Below are 17,107 nucleotides of genomic sequence, written 5' to 3'. Positions count from 1 at the left end.
ATATTAAAGGCTCACTGCAAACTATTCCTATGCAAAGGAGAGATATGAAGAACAGTAAGAGGACAACATGGCTCCAACAGAAGCTCTTTAATGACCTGAAAACCGAAGAAGAATCCCACAAAATGGGGAAACTTGGAAAAATTACTAAGGGGGAGTACAAAAGAATAGGACTAGCATGTAGGAACAAAATCAGAAAGGCTAAGGCACAAAATGAGTTTCACCTAGCAAGGGGAATAAAAGACAGTAAGAAGAGGTTCTTGAAATGCATTAGGAGCAAGAGAGATTCGGGGAAGTGTAGGTCCGCTACTTAGCCGGGAAGGAGAACTAAATAAAAAGAACATGAAAAAATGTTTTTAATGTCGGTTTTGCTTCAGTCTTCTCTAAAAAGGTTAATGGTGAACAGATATTCTTCACAATTAATACTAGCAAGGAGGAAGGAACACAAGAGAAAATGGAGAAAGAAGAATTTATAGAATATTTAGATAGGTTAGATGTATTCAAGTTAGCAGAGCCTGATGAAATTCATCCTTGGGTACTTACTGAACTGATTGAAGCAATCTTGGAATCATTAGGAAGTATGTTTGAGAACCTCTGTAGGAGATATAAGGTCCCAGAGGACTGGAGAAGGGCAAACAGAGAACTTATCTTTCAAAAGAGTAATAAAGAAAATGCAGGAAATTATAGACCAGTCAGCCTAACTATGATACCTGGAAAGAAACAGGAGCAAATTGTTAAACAATCAGTTTGGAAGCCCCTAGAGGATGATAAGGAATAGCCAGGCTGGGTTTGTCAAGAAGAAACTATCCTAAAAGAATCTAATTTCCTTCTTGCACAGGGTTACTGGCCTAGTGAATAGGTGGAACTGGTAGACATATTGATGTCTAGTTGGCAGCTGGTATCAAGAGGAGTGCCCCAAGGGTCATCCAGGGGCTGGCTTTGTTCAACATCCTTATTAATGATCTGGATGATGGGATTAATTGCACCCTCAGCAAGTTCACAGATGACAGTAAACTGGGGGGAGAGGTAGATACGCTGCAGGGTAGGGATAGGGTCCAGAGTGACCTAGACAAATTGGAGGATTGGGCCAAAATAAATCTGATGAGGTTCAAAAAGAACAAGTGCAGAGTCCTGCACTTAGGAAGGAAGAATCCCATGCACTGCTACAGGCTGGGGAACAACTGGATAAGCAGCAGTTCTGCAGAAAAGGACCTGAGGATTACAGTGGATGAGAAGCTAGATATGAGTCAGCAGTATGCCCTCGTTGCCAAGAAGGCCAACGGCATATTGGGCTGTATTAGTAGGAGTATTGCCAGCAGATTGAGGGAAGTGATTATTCCCGTCTATTCGGCACTGGTGAGGCCACACCTGGAGTATTGTGTCTAGCTTTGGTCCCCCTGACTACAGAAGGGATGTGGACTAATTGGAGAGAGTCCAGCAGAGGGCAACGGAAATGATTAAGGGGCTGGAGCACATGACTTATGAGAAGCTGAGGGAACTTGGGTTATTTAGCTTGCAGAAGAGAAGAGTGAGGGTGGATTTGATAGCTGCTTTCAACTACATGAAGTGGGGTTCTAAAGAGGATGGAGCTTGGCTGTTCTCAGTGGTGGCAGATGACAGAACAAGAAGCAATGGTCTCAAGTTGCAGTGGGGAGGTCTAGGTTGGATATTAGGAAACACTATTTCACTAGGAGGGTGGTGAAGCACTGGAATGGGTTACCTAGGGAGGTGGTGGAATCTCCATCCTTACAGGTTTTTAAGGCCCATCATGACAAAGCCCTGGCTGGGGTCATATAGTTGGTGTTGTCCTGCTTTCAGCAGGGGATTGGACTAGATGACCTCCTGAGGTCTCTTCTAACCCTAATATTCTATGACATGGCAGATCTTGATTTTAGTAAGGCTTTAATACAGTGCCAGAAGAGTTTCTCATCAGTAAACTAGGGAAATTACCATAAGGTGATGGCAAAATGGGTTGAAAAAGTGAACTCAAAACTATCAGTGGTAGTGTGTCAAACTGGGAGAATAATTCTAGTGGGGTCCTTCAGTGGTCAATCCTGGATCTGCTACTGTGCAATCTTTTAATTAATGGCTTGGGTGATGGAGTGGAGAATGTACTTATACATTTGCAGATGACACGAAACTGGGAGGGGCTGCTAACACATTGGAGGAGAGCATTAGAGTTTGAAACAAATGTCACTGAGCTATGCGTCATCAGGAATGACTCACTGAGCTGTTTGCCATCTGTGGCTTGTTTTATTTCACAGGGCGACTCTGGGGGCCCCCTAGTGTGTGGAAAAACAGCTTCAAGCATCATCTCTTTGGGATTCCAGAAGGGGACCCCCACGCCCAGGTGATCCCAGAGAAATCTGGACAGATCGTGAAGCAAATTTCATGTCTGCAATCTCTAAAAAGTTATGGTAATTATAGTAAAGCAAATAAAGGCTGCTCCTCATCATACAGAAACTGATGGACTTGTGGAATGATTTCATGAAACTTTAAAAGCTATGCTAAGAATGTATCTCTCTAGGCATGAGAATAACTGAGACGTGCGTCTCCCTTCTCTTCTATATGCCTACAGAAGTGTTCCTCAGGAAACTACTGGCATTGACCCCTTTGATCTCCTGTGTGGGAGGCAAGTGAGAGGACCCACAATTTGCTTCAAGGATCTAGGGGGGGCAGTGCTGAGGAAAGAGGACTTCTGATAGGGGAGTATGTCACCTGTTTTAAGGAGAATTTACTGTGTATGATGGATTTAGTGCAAAAGAACCTTCAAAGAAATCAGGAAACTCAGAATGGTTGGTGCTTACAGCAGTGTCATATGTAAGACACAGCGGGTAATTGTTCCATTCTCCCCACTCTGGTGATGTCTCAGTCGGAGTACTGTGTCCAGTTCTGGGTGCCACACTTTAGGGGAGATGTAGAGAAATTGGAAAGACTCTATAAGAGAGCAACAAAAAATGATCAAAGGTTTAGAAAACCTGAGTTAAGAGGAAAGGTGAAAAAACTGTGTCTGTTTAGTCTAGAGAAGAGGAGGCTGAGAGGGGACCTGAGAACAATCTCCCAATATGTTATAAAGTGGACAGGGGTCAGTGGATCTCCAAGTCCATTGAAAGCAGGACAAGAAGTGATGGGCTTAATCTGCAGCAAAGGAGGTTGAGGTTAGTTGTTAGGAAAAGCTTTCTAACCCTAAGTGGAGTTAATGTCTAGAATCAGATCGCAAGGGAGGTTGTGCAATCCCCATCAATGGAGTGTTTTAAAGCCAGATTGGACAAACAGCTGTCAGGGGTGGTCTAGGTTGACATGGTCCTGCCTCACAACAAGGGGCTGAATCAGGTGACCTCTCGAGTTCCCTTCCACCCTAATATCTCTATGGTTCTAGTCTATGAAATGTCTTCTGAGGTTAAATCCTCTGAGCTTCCTTCTCCTCCATTGCCCATTATCTGGAGCCCAGCCAGGCAGGGGGCCAGGCAGATATAAAACATTAGACCGAGAAAACAAAGCTGGTCTTGAAAAGTTCCTGAGAATCGGAAGCAAAAGAAAATGACTCAGCAAATGGGGAGCAAAGAAATGACAAATTAGCAGACAAAGATGTAGCCTTCTAATAGTCTTGCCAGTGTGGGCCAGAGGCAGTGTGTGTGTGTGCGGGATGCAGGGTCAGATTCCCCCCACCCCCAGATTTGCTGCATGGCTTGTACTGAGCACATTAACATGGACTGAGCATGCTCAGTAACACTGCTGAAGCCGGCTGTCCTCATTCTGCCCCCTCCCCCTTTGCATGGGCATGGATCATCTCTGCCGGTGACTCTCAATCCTGACCTGCAGCACCCTGCCCCATCCCAGTCCTGGACTCCTTTTCTCCTGCCATGTGTCTGGGTGTACAGGCCCTGGGACAGCCTAGCACCCATCTCCGCACTGGGAACCTGACCCATACCCTGTCCCCATCCAGCTGGGGCTGCAAACCCCCTGGGCCCAGGTAGAAGCACTGCTCCCTCCTTAGACTGGCCATGAAGATGCCACTCGTGAGGGGTTGGAGGAGGACCCCTGGGAGAGAAAGGGAGGTTCCCACACTTTGTGGGTGCTGTTTATGGGGCATAGGGGCACCATAAGGGAGTGGAACAGGTGAGGAGACGGCTAGGGGGCTTTATGCATTTAGGGGTCTCTTCTTCAAGCTCTTCTCCACAGGTTCATAGACTTGAAACATCCAATTTTACCACACAAGAAGGTGAGATTTGCAGGTGATCCTGTGAGTCCTGATGCTGGAGCTTAGCAAAAAACACAGAGCCATTTCAGGGGGGCTCGGAGATTGATGAAGAAATGGGGCTGGGGTCTCAGGGTGATTTTAAGCTGCTTTCTGGGGCCGATAATTGTAGGTGCGTGAGAGATTCAAACGGCTGAACAGCCAAGGTCACATTTCCTAGTGGTCAGCCTTGTTGTGTGGGGCGTTTGCTCTTTACTCAACCATGCCTGTCATGGGGCAGCCTCACAGGAACACGGCTCCTGTGCCAGCTTTCCAGGGCCTTCCCCATTGCCCATCCCCATGGTAGCTGTGCAGCCCCAGGTCCACTACCTTGAGGGATACGTGCTCCCCAGCCTCTGGGAGAATGTCTGCCGTGGGCTCTGTGGCTGGGCTGCAGGAACCCACAGCAGGGCCCTATCTTCAGTTTGCTGCTCTGAAAGACGCACTGGGGAGGAAGTGGGGAGCAGAACCAAGTCAAGGGGTGACTCAGCATCGGCCGCACTCCCCACCAGCTGAGCTGTTGGAGGGAGGAGATGGTGAGATCCAGATGAGCTCGGCGCCAGGTGTGCTGGACTCCAGGCAGGCCCCAGGGGACCCTGATCCCAGATGCTCTGGGAGAGGGGGCAGAGATGCCCTGATCACGAGTGACATTCACGTGGGCTCCTTCCCCCTGAGGGAGGTTGTTTTCCAGCCACCAGCTCCCTCCCTTGTGCCCTCCCCATGTGCGAGCGATGTGATGCTGAGGTTTCTGAGGGCCCCTGAGTGGTCCCAGCTCCCCATGAGGGGAGAATGTACGTGATCTGTGGTTTGCTGCTGACTCTATAAATCCCCCAGGGCTGAGGCACGAGCACTGTCGCTTTCCCCAGACGGTGACAATGCTGATCCTGATCCTGCTGCCCGTGGCCTTTCTCCTGCCCTCTGGCACTGGGGCTGGTGAGTGTTGGGGGATGAAGGATTGTGGGGAATGAAGCCGGCAGCTCTCTGGGCTGTTTGCAAATCCTGGCTCCTCCCCAGAGTCAGATGCTTCTGCCAGGGTGATTGCTGGCTCCCAGGACCCAGGTAGGGAAGGGTTTGGAGTTGGAGTTGATGGAACCCGGATGGCAGAGCTGGTACCAAGATAAACCCCCTGAGACAAAGATTGGGACTGAGAGCATGGGGATCTTAAGTAGGGGGTGGGAGCCCAGACTCCTGGGCTCTATGCCTAGGTTTGGAGTGTGGTCCAGAGGTTAGAGCAGTGTTGGGGTGTTGGGAGTCAGGACTCCTGGGTTCTAGCTTCTTCGTCTGTGCTGTCACATTACATTGAAGATGTTTAGGGAAGGGGCCGTGCTGCACCTGGCACAACAGGTCCTGATCTTGGTAAGGATCTTGGCAGTGCTCAGCACAATGGGGCCCTGATCTCGGCTAGACTCAGTGCAGCACCTGGCACAATAGAGGCGCTGATCTTGGTCAGGGTCTGTGCAGCGCCTGGCACAAGGGGGGCCCTGATCTAGGTTGGTTGCACCATATGCAAATAACAGCAACAGATTTTCAAACAGCCTGATTGATTTGGATGCCAAATTAACATTCCTAAGTCATCGCTGAAAAGAGTCAGGTGGGAGCTACACAAGACTTGCACTGGTTTAACTAAACTGATTTCAAACCACATCTGTAGTTCGACTGGTTCAGCTCTGCCTGTAATTTAAACTTGGCTGACAGCATTGGAAATTTTCCCAGGGGCCAGCTAACCCCACAGAATCAGTGGTGGGTCAACCCATACGAGTGCCGGCATATGGGGGGGGGGTGGCCTGGGGTTAAAGCAAATGGGGCAGTCTCGCAGTTCCTAAATCCTACATCCCTCTGGTGGTCAGAGACTTTCTCATTTCCACCTCAATCTGTCCCTGCCCAGTTTATCCCCTTTTATCCTTGTGACCTTCACTGGCTCTTACCCTGCCCTTCTGTCCCCTCCACCCTGATGTCTTTACATCGATTGTCTAGATTTTATTTCATGCCCAGAGACCCATGTGTGTCGAGACTGGTTCTGAACTGGTCCAAAGAGGCTTTTATTTTTCCATGGGAAATTTTGACTTTTCATTGAAAGCCCCCAAAGTTAGGGTTTTTTCTATTCACTTTTTATTATTTTTTGAAAAAGACAGAGAGAGAAAGTGAGGAAACAAACAGCAGAATATACATAAACTCCTCATAATACAAAAACTTCTCATAAGATATTAAGTATTTGCTACTCACCTTAGCTTGAGACGTTATCTGTAATGTGAACGGTTACAATATCAATCTCCCACTGCATTCCACAATTTACAAATACAATTTGCTTATAAAAATCCCACTAAAGAAAAATTATTAAAGGAAGAAAACAACTAGAAGCAAAATTCAGAGGAGGGGGCTAGAGATGGGGAGGGGAAGGAAGTGGGTAGAGAAGAGGATGAGGTGAGGGGGGTCCATGCATTTGATCGGATCATTTGGATACTTCCAGGAAAGCATCTAATGTCTCTAACAGCTTTTCTTGGGTATCTCTGTAACAGTGTAGTGGGTTAGCGACTGTCCCTCCCCCTCTGGCTCACTACGTCACTGGGGCATTGCCTAGTATTGGGTAGTTAGTGAATCAAATGTCTGGACCCGAGGCCCCTTTAGTGGGATAGGGCTCAGTCGCCCAGTAGGCTAGGTGGCGCTGACCCTCAGGCCTGGCATAGCAACAAACAGGCCATTCATCCTAAGGTGGTGAGGTTGCCACCCAAGGCAACAGGAGTAGGGAGGACCTGGGCCCACCCTACTCCACTGGGTCACAGCCCAGGGCTCTAACAATGGCGGATGATCCCACCACAACACGCTGACTCAAGTTCTGACAGACAAACTAGACCAGCATCTGTTTTCCCTCAGCTACTTCTGACCACAGTCTGAACAAGGGGTTCCGTAGTCCATGGGTCCTCTGTCTCATCAAGGTATTAACCTGCCAGCAATGCTGGTCAGTCCCCTCCACTCTCAGCTTCCTCTGGAGTCAGGGTGATCCTTGACTCTGCAGCAGAACCTGGGGCCTGCAGCAGGCCCCGGACATCTGTCTCCTTCCCTGGCTCAGGCTCAACTGGGCTAGAAGCCCTTCTTATACTTCCTGTCCAACCCCTTAGCCACTGCACCATACTGCACACAGTCTGCCGTTCTTTCCATGGTGGCCAAGCTTAGGGTGTCTATGGTCCAATCTTTGATTGTTGGTCGCTTTTTGGACTTCTGTTTTTGCGGAACTAGTCTTGCCACTACTGCTCTACTTAGCCAGAGTCTTTCAGATTTGTTCCGCTTTCAGTTAACACCCATTGGGTTGAAAAATACATGTTTAATTTTGTTTGAATGAAAAAAAAAAAACCCCTCTCCAATTCAGTTCCGCCCAAAGCATCTAGGTGCCTTCTCAGAGAATATGGGTTAAATCAGCACCTGCTGAATTACAGCACCAATATTTGTCTGACTTAGCAGCATCTGTTTTGAATGACTAAAGAGCGGTCCAATACACCCTCCACATTCCTGTGGAATTAATCTTAAATGTAGTTCCAAGGAGCAGTTCAGAGCACTGGCTACAATTTCTTTCCATTTAGTTAGCAGAAAATAATTGGTCTAGTTTCTCTTCCCACTGTTTAAGGGGATGAGTGTTTAGTTCAAATTTGCTGGCCAGGTTTGCATATAATGTTGCCTTAGATCTTGGAAATCTGACAAACATTTGGAGATACGAAAGCAGTAATGGGTCAGGGGTAGGGAAGGAAGCGGGGATAAACAGATGGGAGACAGCATGTTACTGTTGCAAACCTTGCCACTCCTTCTTACTCTCTCACTTAGAGCTAGTCAGTAGGTGGATCGTGGACCAAATCTGGACTGCCGGACACTTTTGAATGGACCCCAAAATCTTTGTATTTACTTATTATTAACATCATTATTGTTGGCTTTTTATTATTGTGTTCTGCGGAGTCTATCCTTGAAAAAAAAATTGGATCTTGACAAAAAATAATTAACTATTCTGTGCTCTGGCAAAATTGGCGACCAAAAATTTACAAATATTCAGCTGAAAAGTTCCGAAAACTGGGAGAAATAATCAGATTTCCAAGAAAAATCCTGTAATTGAGGCAAGGAGGGGTGTTCTAAGAAACTTTTAATTATCTAGAAAATCCAATTTTCTGTTTAAAAAGAATTTGGAGGGGCAGCTTTGGAGCAGCCCTGGTTTGTCATTGTGGCTTGATGGAGAAGGTGAAACATCAGCAGGAGACTTGTCAGTGGTTTTCTGGCTGACTTTGCCTCCCAAAACCGTTAACTCAAGGCAGAGCAATTACTGAGCCGCTCCCGGTATGTTTGCTACTGATTCGCCACCCAGAGAGGTCAGAGCTATAGATTTACCCCCAGCCCCTTGGGGTGTTCAGTCTGGAGCAGAGCAGAGCAGGGGGCAGAATTCCAGGCACAGGGATCCCCCCCGCAGGAAAACATCACAAGGAGTGGTTGAGACTGTGGTGACTCCCCTTCAGGATGGGGAGCTCAGTCCCAGCCTGTCCCAGGGAGAAAATGAGGCTCTTTATATGAACCTGGTCTCCCACCAGGTGAGATCATCGGGGGCCGGGAAGCCAAGCCCCACTCCAGACCCTACATGGCCTATCTGGAAATACAACATGGAGACAATAGCTCCTTTTGTGGAGGGTTCCTGGTGTCACAGAACTTCGTGCTGACGGCCGCTCACTGCAATGGAGAGTAAGCGCCTCTGTGCTGGGGATGTCAGGGCAGGTCGGGGTTAGCAGGTCATGGGGGAGCCGGGAGCTCTGGCGCTATCATAGTTGCAGGGAAGGAGCAGTTAGTGCGACAGGCTGGGAGAGCAGAGCCCAGGGGTCTGATCTGCTCAGGGGGCGTTGGTGTGTCTCTCGGGGTCTCTGCAAACCATGGTCCAGCACCAATGCTGGGTAAATCAATGGAGCTACAGCCAGTGAGAGCAGCTGGGGTCTGGTCCATTGCCCAGATCGGGGCAGTGAGGTTCTCACAGCCCCAGGACAGCGCTGCAGGGCTCTGGGTTGGGGAGTCTGGGCATGGACCCCTGTCTGGATCTAGCCGGGAGGGGTCACAGACATAAGGAAAGCTGAGACCCAGGGGCTGGGAGGACAATAGGGAGTGAAGTTGCTTGTGGGACAGCACAAGGGCTGGGCAGATGCTTTGTGCCGGAGCCAGTGCCTGCCATAGGGGAAAGGCCCTTGTGCCATGCCCCACCCCACCTGAGCAAGTCAGTGTCCCCCCAAGATGGATCGGAGCCAGCTCTGCTAGAGGGAAAATGCCTCATCTCCCATTCACCAGCCCCCCAGACAGCCAGTCTCCAGTCCTGGGTCTGGATCAGAGACAGAAATGTGTCAATGAGTATTTTACATTTTTACTGGCTGGGAGCTGAGTCTGAAATCACTTCTTTAAACCCCAGGCTGCCCTGCCCCCCCAAGTAGCCGCATTCCTGTATCAGACTGACATCCGCCCATCCCATCCCATCTACATGTTCTAGTCCCTACAACCCACATGTTGCTCTTGGCTTTTGCAGCAAGATCATTGTCATCCTGGGAGCCCACGATATTACTAAAGAGGAATGGAGCCAACAAGTGATCCCTGTGAGACGCCATTACCCCCACCAGGATTATAGCAACGAGACCCATAATAATGACATCATGCTGCTGGAGGTACAGCCCCTATCCCATCCCACCCCCTCAAGAGATCTCACACTGCTGAAGATACCACCCCCATCCCATCACCGCACCCCCAGTGACATCACACTGCTGCAGGTACTACCCCCATCCCATCACTGCACCCCCAGTGACATCACACTGCTGCAGGTACTACCCCCATCCCATCACCGCACCCCCAGTGACATCACACTGCTGCAGGTACTACCCCCATCCCATCACTGCACCCCCAGTGACATTACACTGCTGCAGGCATCACCCCCATGCCATCACTGCACCCCCAGTGACATTACACTGCTGCAGGCATCACCCCCATGCCATCACTGCACCCCCAGTGACATCACACTGCTGCAGGCATCACCCCCATCCCATCACTGCACCCCCAGTGACATTACACTGCTGCAGGCATCACCCCCATGCCATCCTTGTGCCCTCAGTGGCCTCATACTGCTGCAGGTACTGCACCCATCCCATCACCCCGCCCCCAGTGACCTCACACTCCTACAGGTACCGCCCCATCCCATCTCCCCGCCCCCAGTGACCTCACACTGCTACAGGTACCGCCCCCATCCCATCACCCCGCCCCCAGTGACCTCACACTGCTGCAGGTACCACCCCCATCCCATCACCTCGCCCCCTGTGACATCACACTGCTGCAGGCATCACCCCCATGCCATCCTTGTGCCCTCAGTGGCCTCATACTGCTGCAGGTACCGCACCCATCCCATCACCCCACCCCAGTGACCTCACACTGCTGCAGGTACCAGCCCCATCCCATCACCCCACCCACTGACCTCACACTGCTGCAGGTACCGCCCCCATCCCATCACCCCGCCCCCAGTGACCTCATGGCCATGCACTGGCTTTAGGGTCTTTCTCCTTGGGTTCATATGTCTCTGCCCATGATCAGCTCTGACCCTCATGTTCATCCTTGTCCTTGTGTCCTTTCCTGTTTGTAGCTGAAGCACAAAGCACGTCTCAATGGGTATGTCAGGCTCATCCCCCTGCCCATGGCCCATCAGAGAGTGCGTCCAGGCACTGTGTGCAGCGTCGCCGGCTGGGGCCGGACCAGTGCACACAATAATCTGAGCTCGGACACACTCCGGGAGGTGGACGTGGTGGTGATGCAGGATGCTGCGTGTCCGAGGGATCCTGATGTGATATACCGTGACTATAACCCCTCTACCATGATGTGTGTGGGGGACCCAGAGAAGGGCAAAAGTTCTTTCAAGGTAAATCTCCGCCTGCCTTCAAGCTCTCTTGACAATTTTTTGTTATTAATGAGGCAGTTGGGGTTGTGATTGGGCCTCAGAGAGAAGATCAGAGGTCAGGCCCTGCTGCGCTCAATGCTGTACAAATGAATGGAGAACTAGGATGTTGCTAGTGATGCCAGGGTGTGTTGCTGAGACCAGTTCTTTAGCTGTTCCTTGCTCCATTTCACAGGGTGACTCTGGCGGTCCCCTGGTGTGCCAGAAAACAGCCCAGGGCATCGTCTCTTGGGGATCTGAGGAGGGGACCCCACCCGCTGTGTACACAAGAGTCTCCACCTTCATCCCCTGGATACGGAAGACTATGAGGATGCTGCAGCCTTGAGCCCTGCTGGAAATTACTGCACGGGCCAGAGGTTCACCACTTCTGTCCTTTGGCTTTGCCCAGATGTAGAGTCTGCTTTGCAGGGAGGGCAAGAACTCAGCTCCCATAGCCATTGCTTTCTGCTCAGGCAGCGCCCAACCCATGAGCTTAAAGGCAGGAAGCCTAGGGGAGTTAGGGTCAGGTTCAAGGCCAGCTTCTGTTGGCTCCCTTGGAAATCCCGACTCAGACCCCCTAAGCTGCCTCTTCACTAGGGAAACAACTGGTTTTATTTCCCCTGGAGTAATGGACCCAAGCCAAACCCAGGGAGGACCCAGTGGTTTGAGCTCTCCCCCGTGTCAGCTGGTCTGGTGACCATTTATGGGAGATCCTTGTTGTTACCTGACCTGCTAACTCATGTTAAAACTGAAGCCTGCTCTGTCCTCTCTGGTCCTTTCCCACATGTTAGTTCCCCCAGGATGGCCACCTCCTATTCCAAACACACATGTTCCCAGGGCCGGCAAGGCCAGCGGGAGTTTGTTCATGGGAAGGGAAATTAGCAAAGGATATGCTGATTTCAGATGAAATGACAGCTCTGAGTGCCTCCTTCTAACCTCCCCTGAAAAGCCTGCTGCATTTCACTCTCTGCCTCTTACCCAGCACTGAATAAAAATGAAGTTACAAAACAATTAATTTGTGCCTTCCTGGGAACTGAATGAATGTCCCTAGCCTAGGGTCCCCGGCCAATGGTTGTACCTAACAGGGCTCACCAGGGACTGCTTTGGACCCATGGGGGATTCACCCCCAGGGTTGGAGTAGTTCACGCCGGGTCTGCTAGAAAGACAAGGAAAATCACAAGTGAACAAGCAATGCACTACGTGTTCTGTCTGTTCTCCTGGCTATGGTATCCTGTCACTGACACCTGGGACATCTCCCTGCCAATAGAGCGCATTTAGACCCATTGGAGGAGAAATCAGTACCAGGGTATTTTTAGTTTCCCTTCTATGTAATTCCTCTTTGTCAGAGGTTTCACCCCCACTCTGAAATTTAGGGTACAGATGTGGGGACCTGCATGAGAACCCCTAAGCTTAATTACCACCTTAGATCAGTATGCTGCCACCACCAAATCGCTTAAACAACCGTTTATGAGTCATTTGGGAACTCTGTCTTCCCCCCAAAATATCTCCCTCCCAGGTACTGTAACCCTTCCCTGGGTAGCCTTGGGAGACTCCTCCACCAATTCCCTGGTGAACACCGATACAAACCCTTGGATCTTAAAACAAGGAGAAATTAATCACCCCCCGCCTTTCCTGGCAGGATTTGAGTTTAATTTCCCTTTCCCCCACCAATTCCTGGTGAGTCCAGATCCAATTCCCTTGGATCTTAAAACAAGGAAAGATCAACCAGGTTTTAAAGAAAAGACTTTTAATTAAAGAAAAAAAGGTGAAAGGAAAACCTCTGGGAGATTAGCATGTAAGCTATTCTCACAGACAGATTCAAAACACAGAAGATTTCTCTCTGGGCATAAACTTAAAGTACACAAAAGAAAACCCAATTTGATTCCCCCTCTATTTTAAAAAGAAGTCACAAAAGGAAATAAACATAAGCTAATTTATTCCTTCTCTAATACTCACTACCCTGGTTGATTCCTGAATCTTTTCACTCCGACACAGAACTTAATGAATGCACAAAGGAAAAACTTCCCTCCTTCCCCTTGAAAAAATCTTGTCCCTCCATTGGTTCCCCTGGTCAGGTGTCAACTAGGCTAATTGAATTTCTTAACCCTTTATAGATAATAGAGGAACTACCCCTTAACTGTCTGTTTATGACACTCTTCCACTCTGTATACCCACCTGGAGTCAGAAGAAACACAAACAGCAAACAGGATGGTTCTCTCCTTCAGGAATCTAAGCCTTTTTATAGAGAAGTACTATATTTGCCCTTTTCCAATCCTCTGGGATCTTTCCCACTTCCATGAGTTCTCAAAAATAACCACTAATGGATCAGAGATCTCTTCAGCCAGATAGCTAGATAGATATGGAGCTTTATGGAGAGAGAGAGTATGGGGATGGATGAATAAATAGACAGATAGACTCTGGACTTGCACTGCTGCTGACAGCCTGGTTGACCTTTGGGGGCTGAGCATAATTTAAGAGCTGGCCCTACAGTTTCTCTTGAGGGAAGAGGTTGCTCTGTTACCCACGCAAAATTCTCTGTTACTCAGACACTCTAGGGGCACCCAGCTTTACACAGTTCATAGGGCACAAGGCTTAACCTTCTTAATTTAGGGACCCACCCTTACCTATTTGTAGGGCTCAGGCATAACCTTAAACTCTAGGGCACCCAGCCTTACCCGTGCCTAGGGCTCAGGCGTAACTTAACTTTACCCCTCTGTGGGTTCTAGGCTTTACTCCTCCATGGGCTCCGGGTAAACACCCATTCCCTGTGGACTCAGGGCTTAATCATTTGTGGGATCTTTAACCAGTGCAAGAGCCTTACACAGTAATATCCTACTTAACCTCTATTTATTAATAATCACTAAAACAGACTGCACATGCTACACATACAGAACTCATCACTCCCAATAAGACAGATGAACTTTTCCCTGCTGGCCAGTCAGGATCAGGTCCATCTGGGGGACTCTAGTTTCTACACAGTGTCATTGGCAGAGTGTTAGGGTCTGGCAGCTCTGATCTTTGGGGCTGTGTCCCGGAGTGGTTCCCAAAGAACTTCCTTTTGGATCCTAGTTTATATTGTGAAACTTGAGTCCTGTTTAGGTACCTTAACCAATTATTCTACTAAAGTTTTGCTAACCAATCCTAACAAAATTCTCTAACCTGTCATACCCCACCACCTTAATTAATTTACACCTAGCAAAATTAATTGTGTAACAGTCAGAAACAATCAAAGAACCAGACAGGGATCATACAGACAAACAATAGAGAGGTAAGGACCATGAAGACAAAACAATAAAGAAATGAGGAATTCACATCCACAACTACTGATAAAATTAGCTTCTTCCCAGACAGAATCCATCAAACTAAGTTTTCTTTAAGCATCTCAAGATCCGTTTCTTTATCTGGTAATGGTGGGCGATATTGTGACAGGGTCTCCTCTGTAACAGTCCGATATTACATTGTTTTAATGTAATTTAGATGGAATGTGAGGCTGTGACTTCCTGCTACTTAGCTCATGGTTCCTGTTCTTCTAACCTGGCTGCAGGCAAAGGTCTTTGGCCTTACAATATGGCTACAGGAAAAGGCCTTATCCTTACAGCTGAGGTTGCTGAAGGATTTTAATGCTGCCTTTGCATCCCAGACCCAAACCCAAGACAACCAAAAACCTTCCTAAGGCAGCTTCTCTCCCATCCCAGCTGGGGCAGAATTCTCCAGCCAAATTCGACCTGACAACCCCAATTAACGACCTGTACAATGCTGCAGCACAAGGGCTAGTGCTGTCCTTGGCCGTGTCAACAGGGTGTGGTGAGCTGAGGTGGGGAGGGGTGTTTCCCTGGGGATCTGAGGATCCTGTGCCCAGTTCTGGGGTGTGCATGTTAAACAGGATAGCAGCAAACTGGAGACAGGGCAGGACAGGGCCAGGCAAATGATTGGAGGGCTGGAGAAAGTGCCTGGCAGGGAGAGATTGAAAGTACTCGCTCTGTTTGGCTTCTCCACAAGTCACTGGGGAAGTACCTGGTGCTCAGGGCACAAGGACCTTCATGGAGAGACAAAGCTGGGCTCTGGGGGGCTCATCAATCCAGCAGGAAAAGACGGAGCAAGAGCCAACAGGGAAATCTCAAGCCTGACCAAATCCAATGGGAAAGGAGGCCCCAGTGTGGGACAGAGAGGGGGATTCACCAAGGAACCAGCAGGGGGGTTTCTCCATCTCTGGCTAGTGTCAGACCCAGCCTGGCTGCCTGGCTGGAAGAAGTGTTCACCAGACACCAGTGACTGGGCTCAGTCCGGTGGAGCTGGATGAGGTTCTCCAGCCAGGGTCACTCTGAAGATGGGATGGTGGAATAGAATCTGCTGGCCTGAACATCTGGGGATCCAGGCATCTGGGGGCAGAACAGACATTGAGGGATTCTGCCAACTGTAGCTGGGAGGCCTCTGAGCTGGCCACGTCCCCAGCCAGGGGCAAGGAAAGCACCTGTCATAAACAGATAGTTAAGGGTTAAGGTCTCTTTTACCTGTAAAGGGTTAACAAGCTCAGTAACCTGAAGGACACCTGACCAGAGGACCAATCAAGCAACAAGATAATTTCAAATCTCGAGTGGAGGGAAGTCTTTGTTTGTGTTCTTTGTTTTGGGGATTGTTCTCTCTTTGGATCTAAGAGGGGCCAGACGTATATCCAGGTTCTCCAAGCTTCCTGAAGTATTTTCTTCTATTCAGTATAGTGAGTATTAGAAAGGCGGATTAGTCTTATAATTAATTTCTGTATTTGCAAATGTGTGTTTGCTGGAGAAATATCTTTATTTCTGTTTGCTGTTACTTTTGATTATTCTGAAAAGGGGGGGAGTCCCTCTAGGTTTATAAACTAGACCCTGTAATATTTTCATCCTGGTGTTACAGAGATAGTGTTACTTTCTTCCTTTCTTTTTAATAAAATCTTTCCTTTTAAGAACCTGATTAATTTCTTCCCTTGTTTGGAACCTCAGGGGAAGAGGAGTGGGGGGGAAGGTGAATCCCTCTCTGTTTTGATTCAAGGAGTTTGAATCAAGGTGATCTCTCCCGACAGCTAAGGGAGGGGGAGGTGGGGGAATGGGCTATTTCCCTTTGTGTTAAGATCCAAGAAGTTGGGATTGGTGTTCCCCAGGAAAGTTTTGGGGGAACAGGGAGTGTGCTAGACACTGGGATTTCTAGCTGGTGGCAGTGTTATCAGATCTAAACTAGGATTTAAGTTTAGAGGAGCCCATGCAGGTCCCCATCTTGTGGACGCTAAAGTTCCAAGTGGGGAATAAACCTATGACAGCACCAGTGCAGGAAGGAAACCTCCCCTGATGCAGACAAGGTTCCTCTCGGGGAATCTCTACCCCTGACACATCGCTGCGGGGTAATTTCTTGCTAGCCGGACACATGACCTTGCATGTCCTGGGTCAACTCTTCAAAGGGTCCCCTCCCTGCTGCTCGCTCTATATAAGCCCCAGGGCTGAGACACATCCACCAATCCCAGTCCCTGGATTTGAACCAAGGATTCTGCTGCTGCTCTCCACGGCTTTTGTCCCACCTCACATTGGTGAGTAGAGCAACTGATTGATTTCCCAGCCCTGGAGGGCTCACGCTAGGATTGGGGCTGAGCAAATCACTATGTTTTCTGCTCAGGGGCTGAACCATAAAATCTGAGAAAAAACTGGTCCCCCAGATAATTCCTTTTCATCTACAGCAGATCTTTTGAAAAATCCAATCTTCATTAAAAATTGGGGGTGATGGAGAATCCACTGTGACCTTTGGTAAATTGTTCCAATGGTTAGTTACTGTCCCTGTTAAAAACTCATACCATGAAATGGTCATTTGGAAAATAAAACAAACTTTAGAGTCCCTCTGAATTTGAAACCAATTTAACTTGACAGGTCTTCCAGTATTTGATCATTCTTGTGGCTCTTCTCTGACCCCTCTACAATGTATGAACATTT

The 17,107-nt window shown here is 48.8% G+C and overlaps 1 protein-coding gene across 1 annotated transcript; it reads left to right on the top strand.

Annotated features, from left to right (window-relative positions):
- The first annotated feature begins 5,106 nt into the window (after positions 1–5,106).
- Positions 5,107–11,499, top strand: LOC120381069 (mast cell protease 3-like). Its single transcript, XM_039499112.1, has 5 exons — positions 5,107–5,167; positions 8,797–8,944; positions 9,768–9,903; positions 10,866–11,138; positions 11,350–11,499. Exons 1-5 carry the CDS (start codon positions 5,110–5,112, stop codon positions 11,497–11,499), a joined length of 765 nt encoding a protein of 254 aa, XP_039355046.1. The 5' UTR covers positions 5,107–5,109.
- Positions 11,500–17,107: the final 5,608 nt, after the last annotated feature.

Source organism: Mauremys reevesii, linkage group 13 (assembly GCF_016161935.1).
Source record: "Mauremys reevesii isolate NIE-2019 linkage group 13, ASM1616193v1, whole genome shotgun sequence".
In the NCBI taxonomy this organism is placed as follows: Eukaryota; Metazoa; Chordata; order Testudines; family Geoemydidae; genus Mauremys; species Mauremys reevesii.
The sequence above is the reverse complement of the archived record's forward strand: the minus strand, read 5'-3'. Positions and strand labels throughout refer to the sequence as shown.